This window comes from Falco punctatus, assembly GCF_963210335.1.
Source record: "Falco punctatus genome assembly, chromosome: 5".
Classification (NCBI taxonomy): Eukaryota; Metazoa; Chordata; class Aves; order Falconiformes; family Falconidae; genus Falco; species Falco punctatus.
Window position 1 is genome coordinate 39,185,312 of NC_137584.1, and position 12,931 is coordinate 39,198,242.

The window sequence follows — 12,931 nt, forward strand, 5'->3', positions numbered from 1 at the left end:
GACATCACTCCCACCAGACCTCTCTGAGCAGTGAGTAAAGCTGGTAATCTAGATATTTAATTGGTCAATCTGTAAAGCAGATGAAGCTGCATAATTGGTGTCACGAGTTGTTAGTTCTGTGTTGGCACAGATATCAAGTGTTCGTATTCTACCGCAGAAGTGAAAGACCGAGTTCTGGCAGCTGTACCTGAGCGCAGGGCTCTGTCTGTAGCTCTGGTTGGGGTCCGATTTGGTTTTTTCCCCTGTTTTGCCTTTGTAATGGTCAGTACATTTGACACATTCTCTCCTAACCCTGCTTGGTGTTTAGAATTACAGGGCAGATTATTCATGTTAAAGAGTTTGAGGGAGCTGAGAAGGGCCTGGAGGAGGAACGCTCCCCAAATGGTCTTTTGTAGGCTGGCGGAGGAGTTCTTGCTGTTCACTGAACCTTGCTCTGAATTTGTACAGCACTGCTACTATGGGAATGAACTGTGGCTTTTTGAGCATGGAACAGAAGAAAAATGCTCTTTGCACATTGGCTCTTGGTTCTGAAATTGTTCTTTGAATAGCAGTGACTTATTTAGCGGTAACGCCTTTCGGAACAAGATAATAAAGTTGCCGGAACAAGGTAGTATGTGTGTTTTAACCTCAATTTGAGGACAGTCCAAATCAACAGCTGGGTATCTGGTGCAGTGTGTCAGGCTTGTAATAGTAAGGTTGTTACAGGCTGCAACAGCTAGAGGAGGAAGGAATGGCAAATGAGTAGACACAGGTTTCCTAGTGAAGAAATAAAATAACAAAGCGAGTGATAAGCAAGATAGTCCTTTTTATAAGGCTGGAATAATACAGGGCTCGGTAAACTTGAGAGATTCTTCTGTAGCTGCTCTCACTACCAAGGGATCAACGTTTGGAATTGTGTGTGTGGGGGGGGTAACCTGCCAGTGTTAATTCCTATGTTTCCTCCTTCACCCTCGGCCGTGCCCCCTCCCCTGCCAGGTGCTGGGGGGGCGGGGGGGGGGCCGCGCTGCCGTTGCCATGGCAGCACCCGCCGCATCCTCGGTCTCAACTTTCCCCCCTCGCTTAAAAGCGGCGGCGGCGGCGGCCCGGGGGGACGGGCGGGGCGGCGAGGCTCTGCGCGGGCTGCGGAGCGGCTGCCGTCGCCTTGCCCTGCCTCCGCGCCTGCGGAGCGGCGCCGCCTGCGGGGTCCCCGGGGCGCAGAGCCATATTGCCGAGCGGGCGGAGGGTCCCTCGCCGAGCCCCGCCGGGTGTCCCGGCGCCGACCGACACCTTCCTTCTGTCTCCTTGGCAGCCGCCGCGCTTTCCTTCTGCTCGATCCCGGCTTCTGGCAGGCATCGCCCAGCATGCCGATCGCACACTTACTGGAGCTATGGAAAGGGATAGAGGTGGAGCCCATGGAGACGGAGGTGAGCGGCGGGTGCGGGCGGCCGCTGCGGTGCTGCCAGCGCCGCTTCCCGCCGGGGCACCGCCTCGGGGACGGGGCGCGCTGCCCCCCCGGGACCCCCGGTGGCTGCTGCGGGCCAGGGCAGAGCCCGGGCTCGGAAACCTGTTGCCCCGCAGCGGAGCGGTCTGGCGGGGAGCGGGGCTGCCCCGCAGCGGAGCCCGGCGGGTGCGGCTGCCTCCCGCCCGCTCCCGCACCGAGCTCCGCTCGTAGCCGCGCTCCGGGCTTGGCGTCGGAGCCCCGTTCCCGGGATTTGGGGCGGCTGGGAGGGAGGGAGCGCCTGAAACGGATGGAAACCGCCGAGCAGGCTGCGTGGGGCTTGGGCTCGCATCCAGACACGGTGCGGTGGCTGGGCTGGGGCTGGGGCAGGTCCGCGGTGTTCGCTCCCGCTGTGAGTCCCGAGCTTCCCTGGGCGCTTCCAGTACCAGCGCCAAATCGGTCAGATCCTCGCCCGCCCGTTAAGCACAGGACTGCTTTCAGGATCATGCTGGAAACGCAACACTGTGTTAACTAACTGGCTGCTGTGTTACGTGCTCACGATTTGCCTTGTAGAGTTTTCATTGCCTGCAATTTAAGATTGCCTTGTGTCAAAGAAAGTGTTCCTCTTCTGTGCGGCTGAGCAGATTCCTAAGTATCTGTGGCTCTCCAGTACTGTAATAAAAGCAAAGTATTTCAGGTCAACTGTTTCCAGCACAGGATATGTGTTTGTACCAGGTAATAGAAACAGACGAGTGAAACTTGTGAGGTGGAAAGGTTTTGTGTTTATTTAATAACACCCCGTCCCCCGGGGTGCTCTTTGATCTGGGTGCTGTAACAGTGGGTTGAGAAGAGGGATGGGGGGAGTGCAGCCTATCCAGCCAGGTTACAGGGAACACAAAATACTTCTCTAAAGAGGAGGCGCTGAACTGTGGAAAGGGTTTCATGCAGAATGTTAGCTTACATTCCAGTATCATTTCTGTTGTATGGTTTAAACATGTATTATACCAGTGTGGCTTATTCTGGAGTCCCTAGGTTAAGAACAAGTATGAGGGGCTTGCAGCGGTTTAAATCATGTAAATCACTTCCGAGTGCTGCTGCTTGCTCCACTTCATGTGATGCAAGGCATCAGAGTGCTAGCAAACAGGTTGTATTTGGGAAACAGCGTGTTGCTCCCGTCTTTGGTTTTAGATGACAGCTGCCACCTTGTGAAGTTACTTTCCTAATGAGAAGACTTGTAGAACTATAGTTATGGCAAAGTTTTCTGCCAAATATCACAAAAATTACGTTTTTTCTCGTCCCCTCCAAGTCTGCCTTTCCGCTGACCACAGTACTCAAACAAGCATGTACATGCGTGTTCTCTTCCTTCCTCCTGATCTTCCTCCTAAAAGCAGTTTGTGTATGTGTCTGGTATTTTTTTTTTCTGCCCCAGACAGAAAACACTTCAGTTAATGCCCAGATTGTCTTTTCTGCTGCCAACTTCTGGGGAAAAACTTCCCTAGATCATAGGGTAAGATCCTGCACTAAGGCCCAATGTCCGTTGCTTGGGACAGTAGCTTTCTATTGTTGCCTGTTTTGTTGGTAGAGGATCTTCAGACCTTTCTTCCAGAAGGAACTGCGTGGCTTTCCTTACAGAGTGTAACTGCCCCATTGCAATGCTACTTGGGTGGGTTTTGGTGGGGTTGCTTATGTATTTCTTGCTGTGAAGAATGCCATAGCTGTGAGCTACGCTGTTCTGTTGCTTTTGCTGAGGTTTCACTCACAACAGCTTAGGTTTTTAAGGAATTACAGGCATAAACTTTTCAAATGAGACCAACAGATAAAGCACCATCCATTTGCTCTATTTATTGCTATCTCTAAGCACATCAAAGATGTTATAGCTTATAACCCTTTTAATTCATGCTGTAGATAAAACTAAAATACTGTTTGCTCAAATCTAGTTAAGGTGTATAGAAATTAGTTTTGTCTCTTGTGGGCTATTGTCTATGAAGACCAGTTGTCTTTTCAAACAGTAATGGCATTTACTCTGTAATGAGCAGAAAGCAGCCTAAACACTAATGATTGGACTGACTCGAGGGAGTTGTCACAGGCTCTGAATCTGTGTGGGATAAAATGTTTTCATGATTGTCTGCAAGTTGTTCTTTTTCACGGAAGCTTTTCACAGTTAGTAGACAAGGAGGGAGACTATTTTATTTTTCTGTGCGTATGGACCTCTTTTGGCTCCCCTTCCCTAATGCCAAAAAACCTTTTAAAATAGAGGAATTTATGAGTGCCTGTGCATGACTCAGGTGAATGACTTGCAGATATTAAAGACAGCATTTATAGTAAATCAATCGCTTGATAAGGAAGAGTGCATTGAGGGCATGTTTTGTATTATATTTTTATAAAGGAAGATTGGAGCAAAATCCTGCTGCTTTTGCCTGTTGACTCAGGAAGTCATTAACTGTGTCTGACAAGTAAGCAAGAAAATTGGGATATTTGCTGGGTCTAGAATTTCTTTGTGGGTTGGCCAAGTTATCGATCCCTCTCAAGCTGGATGGAATGGGTGGTATGTTACAGCCTTGGGAATATTTTCCTGAGGAAAGGCTGTGTGATCAAGCTCTAAATAATTTTACTACTTGTTTTCCATAGGGTTCCTCCCTTGATAGATTTCAGCTGAGCACTCATTAAATGACAACATTTAAATGGGAGTTGCGTGTTTAAAATATTTGGTCCTATGTATGCACATATTCTCTCTTCTTAGCAAGAGATACTGTTTGAGTTCTCTAGTTAAGCTTACTCATTAATAATTCTGTTCAGTTCTTCATTCATTCCTGTGCGATTTCTGACAAATGTGTTTTTTGGCTATGCATCAGCAATTTCAATAGTGCTAGTGTTCTCTTGCTTTCTCTTATACCTCTTAGAATTTTATATATCTTGGAGAAAGCAGGTCCTCATGGATTCAAAGGTTAATTTACCCAAGTGTGAAGAATCGAACATGCCTGCGACAGTAGTATAAACTTGGAGCGACTTAACTGACTAGAAGTAAACTGACTGTATTTTGTGCTAGAACTTGGCTTAGAATTGTGTCTCTCAATAACATTTAAAAGACTTTTTTTTTTTTTTTTCCTTCTGTCTGTTTGCTAGCCTGTGGCAGAAGATGCTGCCCCGGATGAAGAACCTGTAAAAGAGGTAAATCTGTTAATTTCCAGATCACACAAATGTTAGGATATTATTATAATGTAATCTTCTGTCTTTTTGGAAATGTCTCTGGTACTTCTTCTCCCCATGCTTCTAGCCCTGAAGATGCAAAATGAGCCCATTACTTGGTCTGCTATTACAAGGTCAAGTGAAAAAAAAGAATAGACTTGTTCAACTAGAGGTTAGGAATTTTATGTGTGCTCTTTCCAAGAAAACACAAAATTTCACGAGACCTATGGATTTCCTGCAGAGATGATCTTTGTAATGACCTCAAGGAGTAGCTGTCATAATAACAATGCTTGTGGATTATGTCTGATGAATCAATTCCCAAACACTGTTAAACTGAATTAATTGCTGATTGTCCACTAGGCTGGCTCTTAGAGCATGACAGAGCTAACTCTTTCCTTCAAGTTCATCTGTTGTTTGTATTATTGTGAGAATCAAAGAAGACAAAAAACCCCCAAAACAATCCAAACCTACAGGAAAAACACAAGTCTTGCTTCAAAGTGTTTAAATGTCAAATAGAAGAGGTAGGAGGTGATATGAAGATATAAACCAGGTGAGAAGGAATCAGCCTTCACTATTACGGTGAGCTGGGGGCAGAGCTTGACTGTAAAACTGGCTGTTGTTGGTCCCAGATGTTATTACAAGGTGCTGCTGGCTTGTATAAACTGAGATGTGCTTGAAAGACCATTAGGTATCTCCTGATCTCAAAACATCAAGGAGACTGAATCCCTTCAGGTTTGAAGGGAGGCTGCAAAAAGACTTGTCTAAATAGCCACCTCTGAATGTGTTAAGCTTCCTAGTATATCTCAGACTCCTTGAAATGTCAATCTTACCTTTGTGATGTTTGGTTTTAAGTGCAAGGGTATGTTTTTTGTCACTTCCTGCCATGTTAAAGGAATAGTTTTAACACCTCATAACGATAGAAAGGAGGAAGAAGTCTTCGTTTTGAGCTCTGTAAAATGGATGCAACTTCCAAATGCAATTTTTTCTCTCCTTTTCCATTTCTTAGAAAGGGAGCATTTGAATTAATCTTCAAAAAGCTTGGGGCTGAAATTAAGTGCAGGTAACTGGACTCATCACATTATCTTTGAGGATATTGCTGAAGAATAAATTTCTGGCTTGTGGGTTAGGTTTTTCAGAGGACGTCTTTTTGTGTGTGTGTGTGTGAATATAGCCTTAATTTCCTAAATCAATTTAAACCTAGATTAGGGCTTCATCTTAGAATTCTATGTTTTAAAACTGGCAGAAAACAAATTGCTCATAATGACTACTTATATAGAAACCTGTCCTGTGTTCTCTCATTTTCTGATGTGTTTACTGCTGTATTACAATTTGCAATTTGATATCAGTAATTGCCTTTACCTTTCTGTGTGTCTACTCCTGCCTCAGCAAGGCAATCGCAATGTCTGTATGCGAAGTGGCAGGATGTACTTAGGTCTGATTGAAAAACATGCCGCACTTGTGCATTACAAAACACATACGCAGTGACCACTAACAAATTAAAATGAAATATCACTGTCCAATGTTGAAGTACCCTACCCCTTCACTCCACTTTTCTCCATGTGCCTTCATTACACAGTGCTGCAGAAAAATACAATAAGAAAAACTGGGATTGTTTTTCACCCTTACACTGCTGCTGTCGTGTGATTTCAGCTCTTGACTGTCTTAGTCTGCAAGCCCGTTCTATTTCTGTGAAGCTTGCATCCTACTGTAGTGATGTTGTAGGAAAGAAGATTATTGTTCTGGTGACTTTCTTACTGGTGGCTGTACTGTGCCCAAGCCTAAAGCCTTTTTAATTTTTCTTTTAGGAAACATTAAAGCATGACTTAGTGAGTGAATTTAAATGATGTAATACAATGGATCACATTTGCTTAAAGGTTGTTCTTGTAAATAACCTGCTTCAGGCTATGTTGGTTTCTTGTTCTTTCTCCTGTCCTGTGTATAGCATGGAGAAATGAGATGGTGACAAAATGCATTATAAAAGCTGCACTACTTTTTCTGATGTCTGATTTTGCTATTCTTTAAATGTCTTGGGGGTATAAATTAATGGGATTGTTGGATACAGCAAGCATTTTGGAGGCACATCTTGGTCAGTGTGTCAGCTCTACTTTAGAATTGTCAGCTAGATGACTCAGGGTTGCTGTCATCAGGGTGTTCCCCTAGGATGTTCTCCCAAAGCCATGGACTCTGCTTGTCCTGTGACAAAGGCTAGCAGGTTAGCTGATGGGAATCTCTTTGAGAGAACTTCCTGCAGTAGTTCTTAAGCGATGCATTTTTTTCCTGTAAGGAGATTCTTTTTGCTGCACTAAAGTTTTTTGATAGTTTGACCACCTGTGATCATTAGAGGCCCAAACATACTTAAACAAGGATGATGTGCCTTGTGGTCTGGTCTTGGTCAAAGTTAAGCATTGATATTATATCTAAATCCTTCTTGAAGGTGCAGTTGGTATCAAAATTCTCTGTCACATCTTCCTAAAATAGTGAGCATGTACAATACAGTTCAAGGCACTTTGAAATCAAAGCATTCAAAAGCTACATTGTTAACACTGCTTTGAGCTGTTTTACTCTTTCAGTGGAATTTGTATGCTGTAACTGAAAGCTTGTGTGTGGCACTTGGGACAGTAGAGGAGAGAAGCAGTGAAAATGCTGATATCCAACCAGAAGCAGAACTGGGTAAATCCTCTTAAGTTTTGCTCTATGAAAATTTCATGGCAAAACAGAAAATAGCAGGACTTGGGCTTACTGTTAACTCTTGTACAAAGTTTCTGAAGATGCATGTAACTTCTGCTGGTACTGTGTGCTCTTGTGCAAATGTGAATAATAAAATTGGAGGGAGCAAAGGTGGATGTCCTGTGTGCAGTCTTATGGTAAGCATGCATTGCAGGCACTACCACTGTTTATAGAGGGTATGGATTTATTAGATCCTTAATGAAAAATCAGACTTTTATAACTAATGGTGGTAATAGCTAATGTGATACTGTTGAACAGTCAGTGATGAAGACACAAAATCTCCACAGCAGTAAAAATTTTACATTGCTTGCCGTATAGCTACTGTTATCAAGGCAATGATAAATATTGATAGTATCATAGAAAGCTGATGTTGGAAGGCATCTCTGGAGATCCTGTAGTTCAACCCTCACTGCCTGGCTCAAAGCAGGGTCAGCCACAGGAAGGTGCTTGGGACTGCATCCAGTTGGGCCTTGAATGGACTCCACAACCTTCCTGGGCAGCCTGTTCTAGTGTGTGATAACCCTAAGAGCAAAAATGTTTTCTCATGTTTAAATATAACTTCTTGTGTCTGGCTTGTGCCCACTGCCTCTTGTTACTTCACTGGATACCACTAAAAGCCTGGCTCCATCATCTTTACTTCCTACCTTCGGGTATTTATACACCTTGGTGAGATCCACCCTCCATTCTTTCCATGCCCCCTGCATTGTCTTCTCCTGGGGAAAACAGTTCCAGCTTTCTGAGGCTTCCCTTTTAGATCAGATCCTCTTATCCCTTAATTTTTGTAGTGATCCACCTTCACTGGACTTGCTCTAGTATGTTCATGTCTCTTGTGAACTGGGAAGCCCAGAATAGGACACTACTCCAGATGTTTTAGCAGTGCTGAGTTGAAGGGAAGGATCACCTCCCTTGACTTGTTGGCAACAGCTTTTCTTAATGCAGCCCAGAGTGTCGTCAACTTTCTTTGCCAGAAGGGTGCATTGCTGGCTCATGTTCAACTTGTTCCCCAGGACCCCCAGGTCCTTTTCTGCAAAGATGGCTTCTAGCTGTGTGGCCCTCAGCCTGTAGGAATCCATAGGGTTACTCTTCCCCAGGGATAGGACCTTGAATTTCCCCTCTGCTGAACTTCAGGATGATGCTGTTAGCAACTTTTTTCCAGTCAGCAAAGGTCCCTCTGGACAGCAGCACAACTGTCTGGTCTATCAGCTACTCCTCCCCATTTTGTAAAATCTAGACTTGCAGAGTGTGTGCTCTGTCTGGTCATCCAAGTCATTAATGAAGGTGTTAAACAATATTGGACCCAGTGCTGAGTGCTGCTGTATGTCTCTAGTGACCGGCCTAAGCTGGACTTTGCACTGATCACAACTCAGAGTACAGCAGTTCAGTATTGGATCCACCTCACTGTCCGCTTATCCAGTCAATATTTAATCCCTCAGTCCAAGATGATATGGGGAACAATGTCAAGAGCCTTAAGATCGACACTCACTGTTCTGCCCTCATCCACCAAAACGGTAGTCTCTTCATAGAAGGCTGCCAGGTTTCCTCTTCACAAATCTATGGTGGCTATTCCAGATAATTTCCTTGTCATTTATATGTTTGGGAATTCTTTTCAGAGTGATTTGTTTTACCTTTCCAGGGATTGAGATGAGGCTGACTGGCTTGCAGTTCCCTGGATCGCCCTTCTTGAAGATGGGAACTATATTTTGCTTCCTTCCCCCTCTCACGAGGCTCTCCTAATTTCTGTGAGTCTTCAGATACTGAGAGTGGCCTCACAGTGGCATCTGCCAGCTCCCTCAGCACTCACGGATATATCTCATTTGGTCCCACAGATTTTATTTTTTGTATGTCCGGTTTGTTTAAATGTTCCCTAACCTCATCATTTTCCACAAGTCTTTTCCATCTGTCTCAGGGGCTTGGGATTCCCAAAGGCCTGGCATTACCAGTAAAGACCAAGGGCAAAGAAGGCGCTGGGTACCTTGGCTTTCTTTGTACCCTTTGTCATCATCCCCCTTTTCTCCACTCCGCAGCAGGACCAAAAGTATTCCTTTTGCTGCTGATATACCTGTAGCAGCCCTTCTTGTTGCCCTCCCTGTCCCTCTGCAGAGCCAACTGCAGATGGGCTTTGGCTTTCCTGATACCATTACTACATGCTTGGATAGCATCTGTATTCCTCATCGCCTCTCTGTGGTTTCTCCTCTCATTTTCATGTCTGAGTTTTGTCAGAGGCTCCCTGTTCACCCATGCAGGCCTTCGTATGATAGCCTGTTGGTCAAGGCAGCTGAATCCTGAGCGTGGAGAAGGTGATCCTTGAAAATTAATCAACTCTCCTGGACCCCTCTTCCTTCCAGGGTCATCTTCCGTGGGATTTAACCAAACAAGTGCCTGAAGGTGACAGAGTCTGTGTGGCTGAAGTTCAGGGGTGTGATCCTGTTTTTTGCTTTCTTTTCTCTCAGAATCTTGAGCTCCTCCTCATGGTAACTGCAAGCAAGACTGCCTTTGAACTTCACAATCTTGACCTGTTCTTCCTTGTTTGTAAGGATCAGGTCCAGCAGGACAACTTCCCTCATCAGTTCCTAGATTTCCAGTGTCACAAAGCACACACGTCAATGCAGAAATTCCCTGGATTACTTCTGTGCTTTCAGAAGATCCCATGGTGGATGAAGTGAATCTTCTGAGAATCAGGGCCTGCACACATAAGGCTTCTTCCAGTTATCTGAAGAAGGCCTCTACTTCTTACTGGTCAGGTTGTCCGTGGTAGGTACCTGCTACAGTACCGAGGCACATCTGTGCTGGTGTGATGCTGAACTGCCAGCATCAGCCTTCCTTTCAAAGGTATTAGAGCAATAGTCAACTGCAGAGACAATGGGGAACAATTCCAGACTGGGATTGTCACTAGGATTATCTCAAAACAGCCTAACCAGGGTATACATACTAGAATTGCTGGTATATCACTTCATTTCTCTGTCAAAAAAAAAAAAAAGGCATCTAACTTAAAGCAGGTCAGAACATTCTGGTTTGCCAATCAAAGAGTTGCTTTGGTTGCAGAATTGGAGATGTGGTGGTTGGTTTTATTTATTTTTTCAGTAGTATCTGGTGCACTTTCCCTTGTCTCCCACCTGAATTTATCAAAGGTCTCAACACCTGGTATGGACTGTTCAATCCATTATAAAACTAAATGCATGTTGTGAATGACTTTTAGTAGCAATCACGAATACATACCAAAGTTAAAACTATCTACATCTTGGTGGTAAAGCTTGCAGGTCACCAGTTAGTATGTATATTGAGGGTCTATAGAACCGAACAACTAAGTGTCTCTGCTGCCTCATTAGTTGTGAGTTTGGCTGTCAGGAGTGATCACAGAGCACAAGCTTTTCCTGGTACAGGAGGTTATTAAAAAGAATGACTGAAGCTTCTTGGTTATTTGGATCCGTGTATATGTTTTTATACGTATACACACACACACAAAGAAGTCTGTTCCTATGACCCAAGCGCGCTTTTTTTTTTTTTAAAAGGTACAGCCTGTCCTTTCAGGGAAAAACAAATAGGAAGCTGATCACCAAATAAGTGGTAAGCCACAGTGCAGAGAAGTATAACTATATAACAGGATGTGAAAACTCTTCATGACGGAAGCCTAGTTCAGTTTGCTAGATGATAGCAAAATATTTACTTAACATGCTGATTTTTTTCTTCCTCTATAAAAAAACCCCAACAATCTGAATAAAAAAAATAAAAAGTTGATAATCATGAAAAGTTTTCTTATCAAGCAATGCGTTATCACAGTAACTAAGTAACTGTGAGTCCAGATATGCTATACTCATCTTTAAAGCGGCGATGCATACAAGCATTTCAAGGTAGACTTTTTTTCTTTAGATGGAAGTAGATACTGAGTGAGCTCAATTTGCAGCCTGACTACCTGAAAATGATGACCTTGCATAGATCCTTACAAAATTACACTGGTGACGTATTTAAGAAACAACTTACAGGTAGGTGTTTTCTCCTTCCTGAAAGTTCTTCTTTGAGAATGTTATGTAGGTAGTACAAGCTGTTTTACCTTAAGTAAACTTGTGAAGTTTCTTTATAAAATCTGAAGTACTTGGCCCTTATGAAGGATTTGGTAGGTAATAACTTTGTAAATTGTTTTTTGTACATTTGGGGAGTTAATCCATAGTGTAGACTTCTAACACTTAGACAAATTGTAGTTACTTACTTTTTTGAATGAAATTGATCAGGTAACCAAGAGAATATTGGCTTCTGTTTAATTTCATGCAAAATGGCATATATGAAGTGTTTTCTTGACAGAGGTGAAGGGTTATTCCACCACTGACTTTGTGTGAATAAAACATGAGAGGGGACAGCTGGGGTCACAGAATGAATGAATTGTCTCCTCCTGTTGCACCTCGGAGCCTGTGTTCAGAATCCCAGCAGTGGAGGGAAGCTGACAGGACAACAGCTGCGCTACTGTCTTTGAAAGAGAATTTTGTTACCTCTGATTCCTTATAAATTGACTTTTTGTTGTGGCTGTTCTCATCAACTGAGTTTGGACAGACATAGGGGGGATACTGGGATAAAAAGGAGAAAATCCAATTTATTTTCTTTACTTTGATCTCTTTCTTTCTCTTCCACTTTGTACAGCTTGTCCAGCAAATAAACATAAACTTCACGTTTTGGACAAGGTATTGTGTAGAAGAAGTTATTGCACAAACTGAAAGAATTGTGACATTTGAATGGGATATCAAACTTTGGTTTGTAGCTATTTTTATTGCACAGCCTCTGCTACTTTTTTATGGTACTTCTTTGTATTGCTCTTGCTGCTTTGAGACAGCATGCTGTTGTGGCTCAGATGCATCAGAGACAGGATGATATTTAAAAAAAAAAATCAACTTCAGAAAATGTCTGTGAACCTTGTGCAGGGTTTCTTAACCCGTCTGGCTTTCTGCAGCCATTGCGAAGATGCTGATGACCTATGGTGAGTGGCAACCTGCACTCAAACTACTCTCTCCATGGCCAAAAGGTGACAGAACATGTTTTTCAGAAACCTTGGTCTTCAAGAACCAAAAATTAACTCTGGCTCTATATCTATTGGACTGTAAGTGAGGAGGTGATAGGTTTTTAGCTGATAGAGAAGGTAGCTGATAATTACAACTGGTGGCAGAGCTTTCCTTACCAGAGAGAACAGCTGATGCTTGCTCCCACTGAAATGTGACTCTCGCACATGTTGGCCGTGACCTTCTTGAGCCTTTATTGAATCAGGACTTTGCTGTGGCAGTGATCTCACTTCTGTTCCTGTTGCTCCAAGAAGTACTGACACAGTGGGGCGCTGCAGCCTGCAGAGTTTGGGGACAATGCGTGAGGGGTGGGTGTGGTGTGGTGGATTTTTTTTGTAAGCTTGCAATGTTCATCTGTAGAACACCTAACCAACCAGTTTTTTTTCCTAAGTAAATACCCAAACAGCCAGCTCCGATTTACTCAGGTAGGCACTTGGATGCATAGTAATATATATGTTCAGAAGCTTTTGAAATAAACTTTGCAGACTCAACTGTAGCAGTCGCTACTTAAGCAAATGTCATGCTGAAATGGGAAAAAATCTGACAAAGTATATGCAAG

General features: G+C 43.7%; 1 protein-coding gene across 1 annotated transcript in view; it reads left to right on the forward strand.

Annotated features, from left to right (window-relative positions):
- Nucleotides 1–1,013: 1,013 nt before the first annotated feature.
- RPS6KA2 (ribosomal protein S6 kinase A2) overlaps nucleotides 1,014–12,931 on the forward strand; it is a 315,925-nt gene continuing 304,007 nt past the window's right edge. The window contains exons 1-2 of the mRNA XM_080388976.1: nucleotides 1,014–1,403; nucleotides 4,541–4,585. Coding sequence (XP_080245102.1) covers nucleotides 1,341–1,403; nucleotides 4,541–4,585 — 108 coding nt within the window. The 5' untranslated portion in view covers nucleotides 1,014–1,340. The remainder of the gene's footprint in view (nucleotides 1,404–4,540; nucleotides 4,586–12,931) is intronic.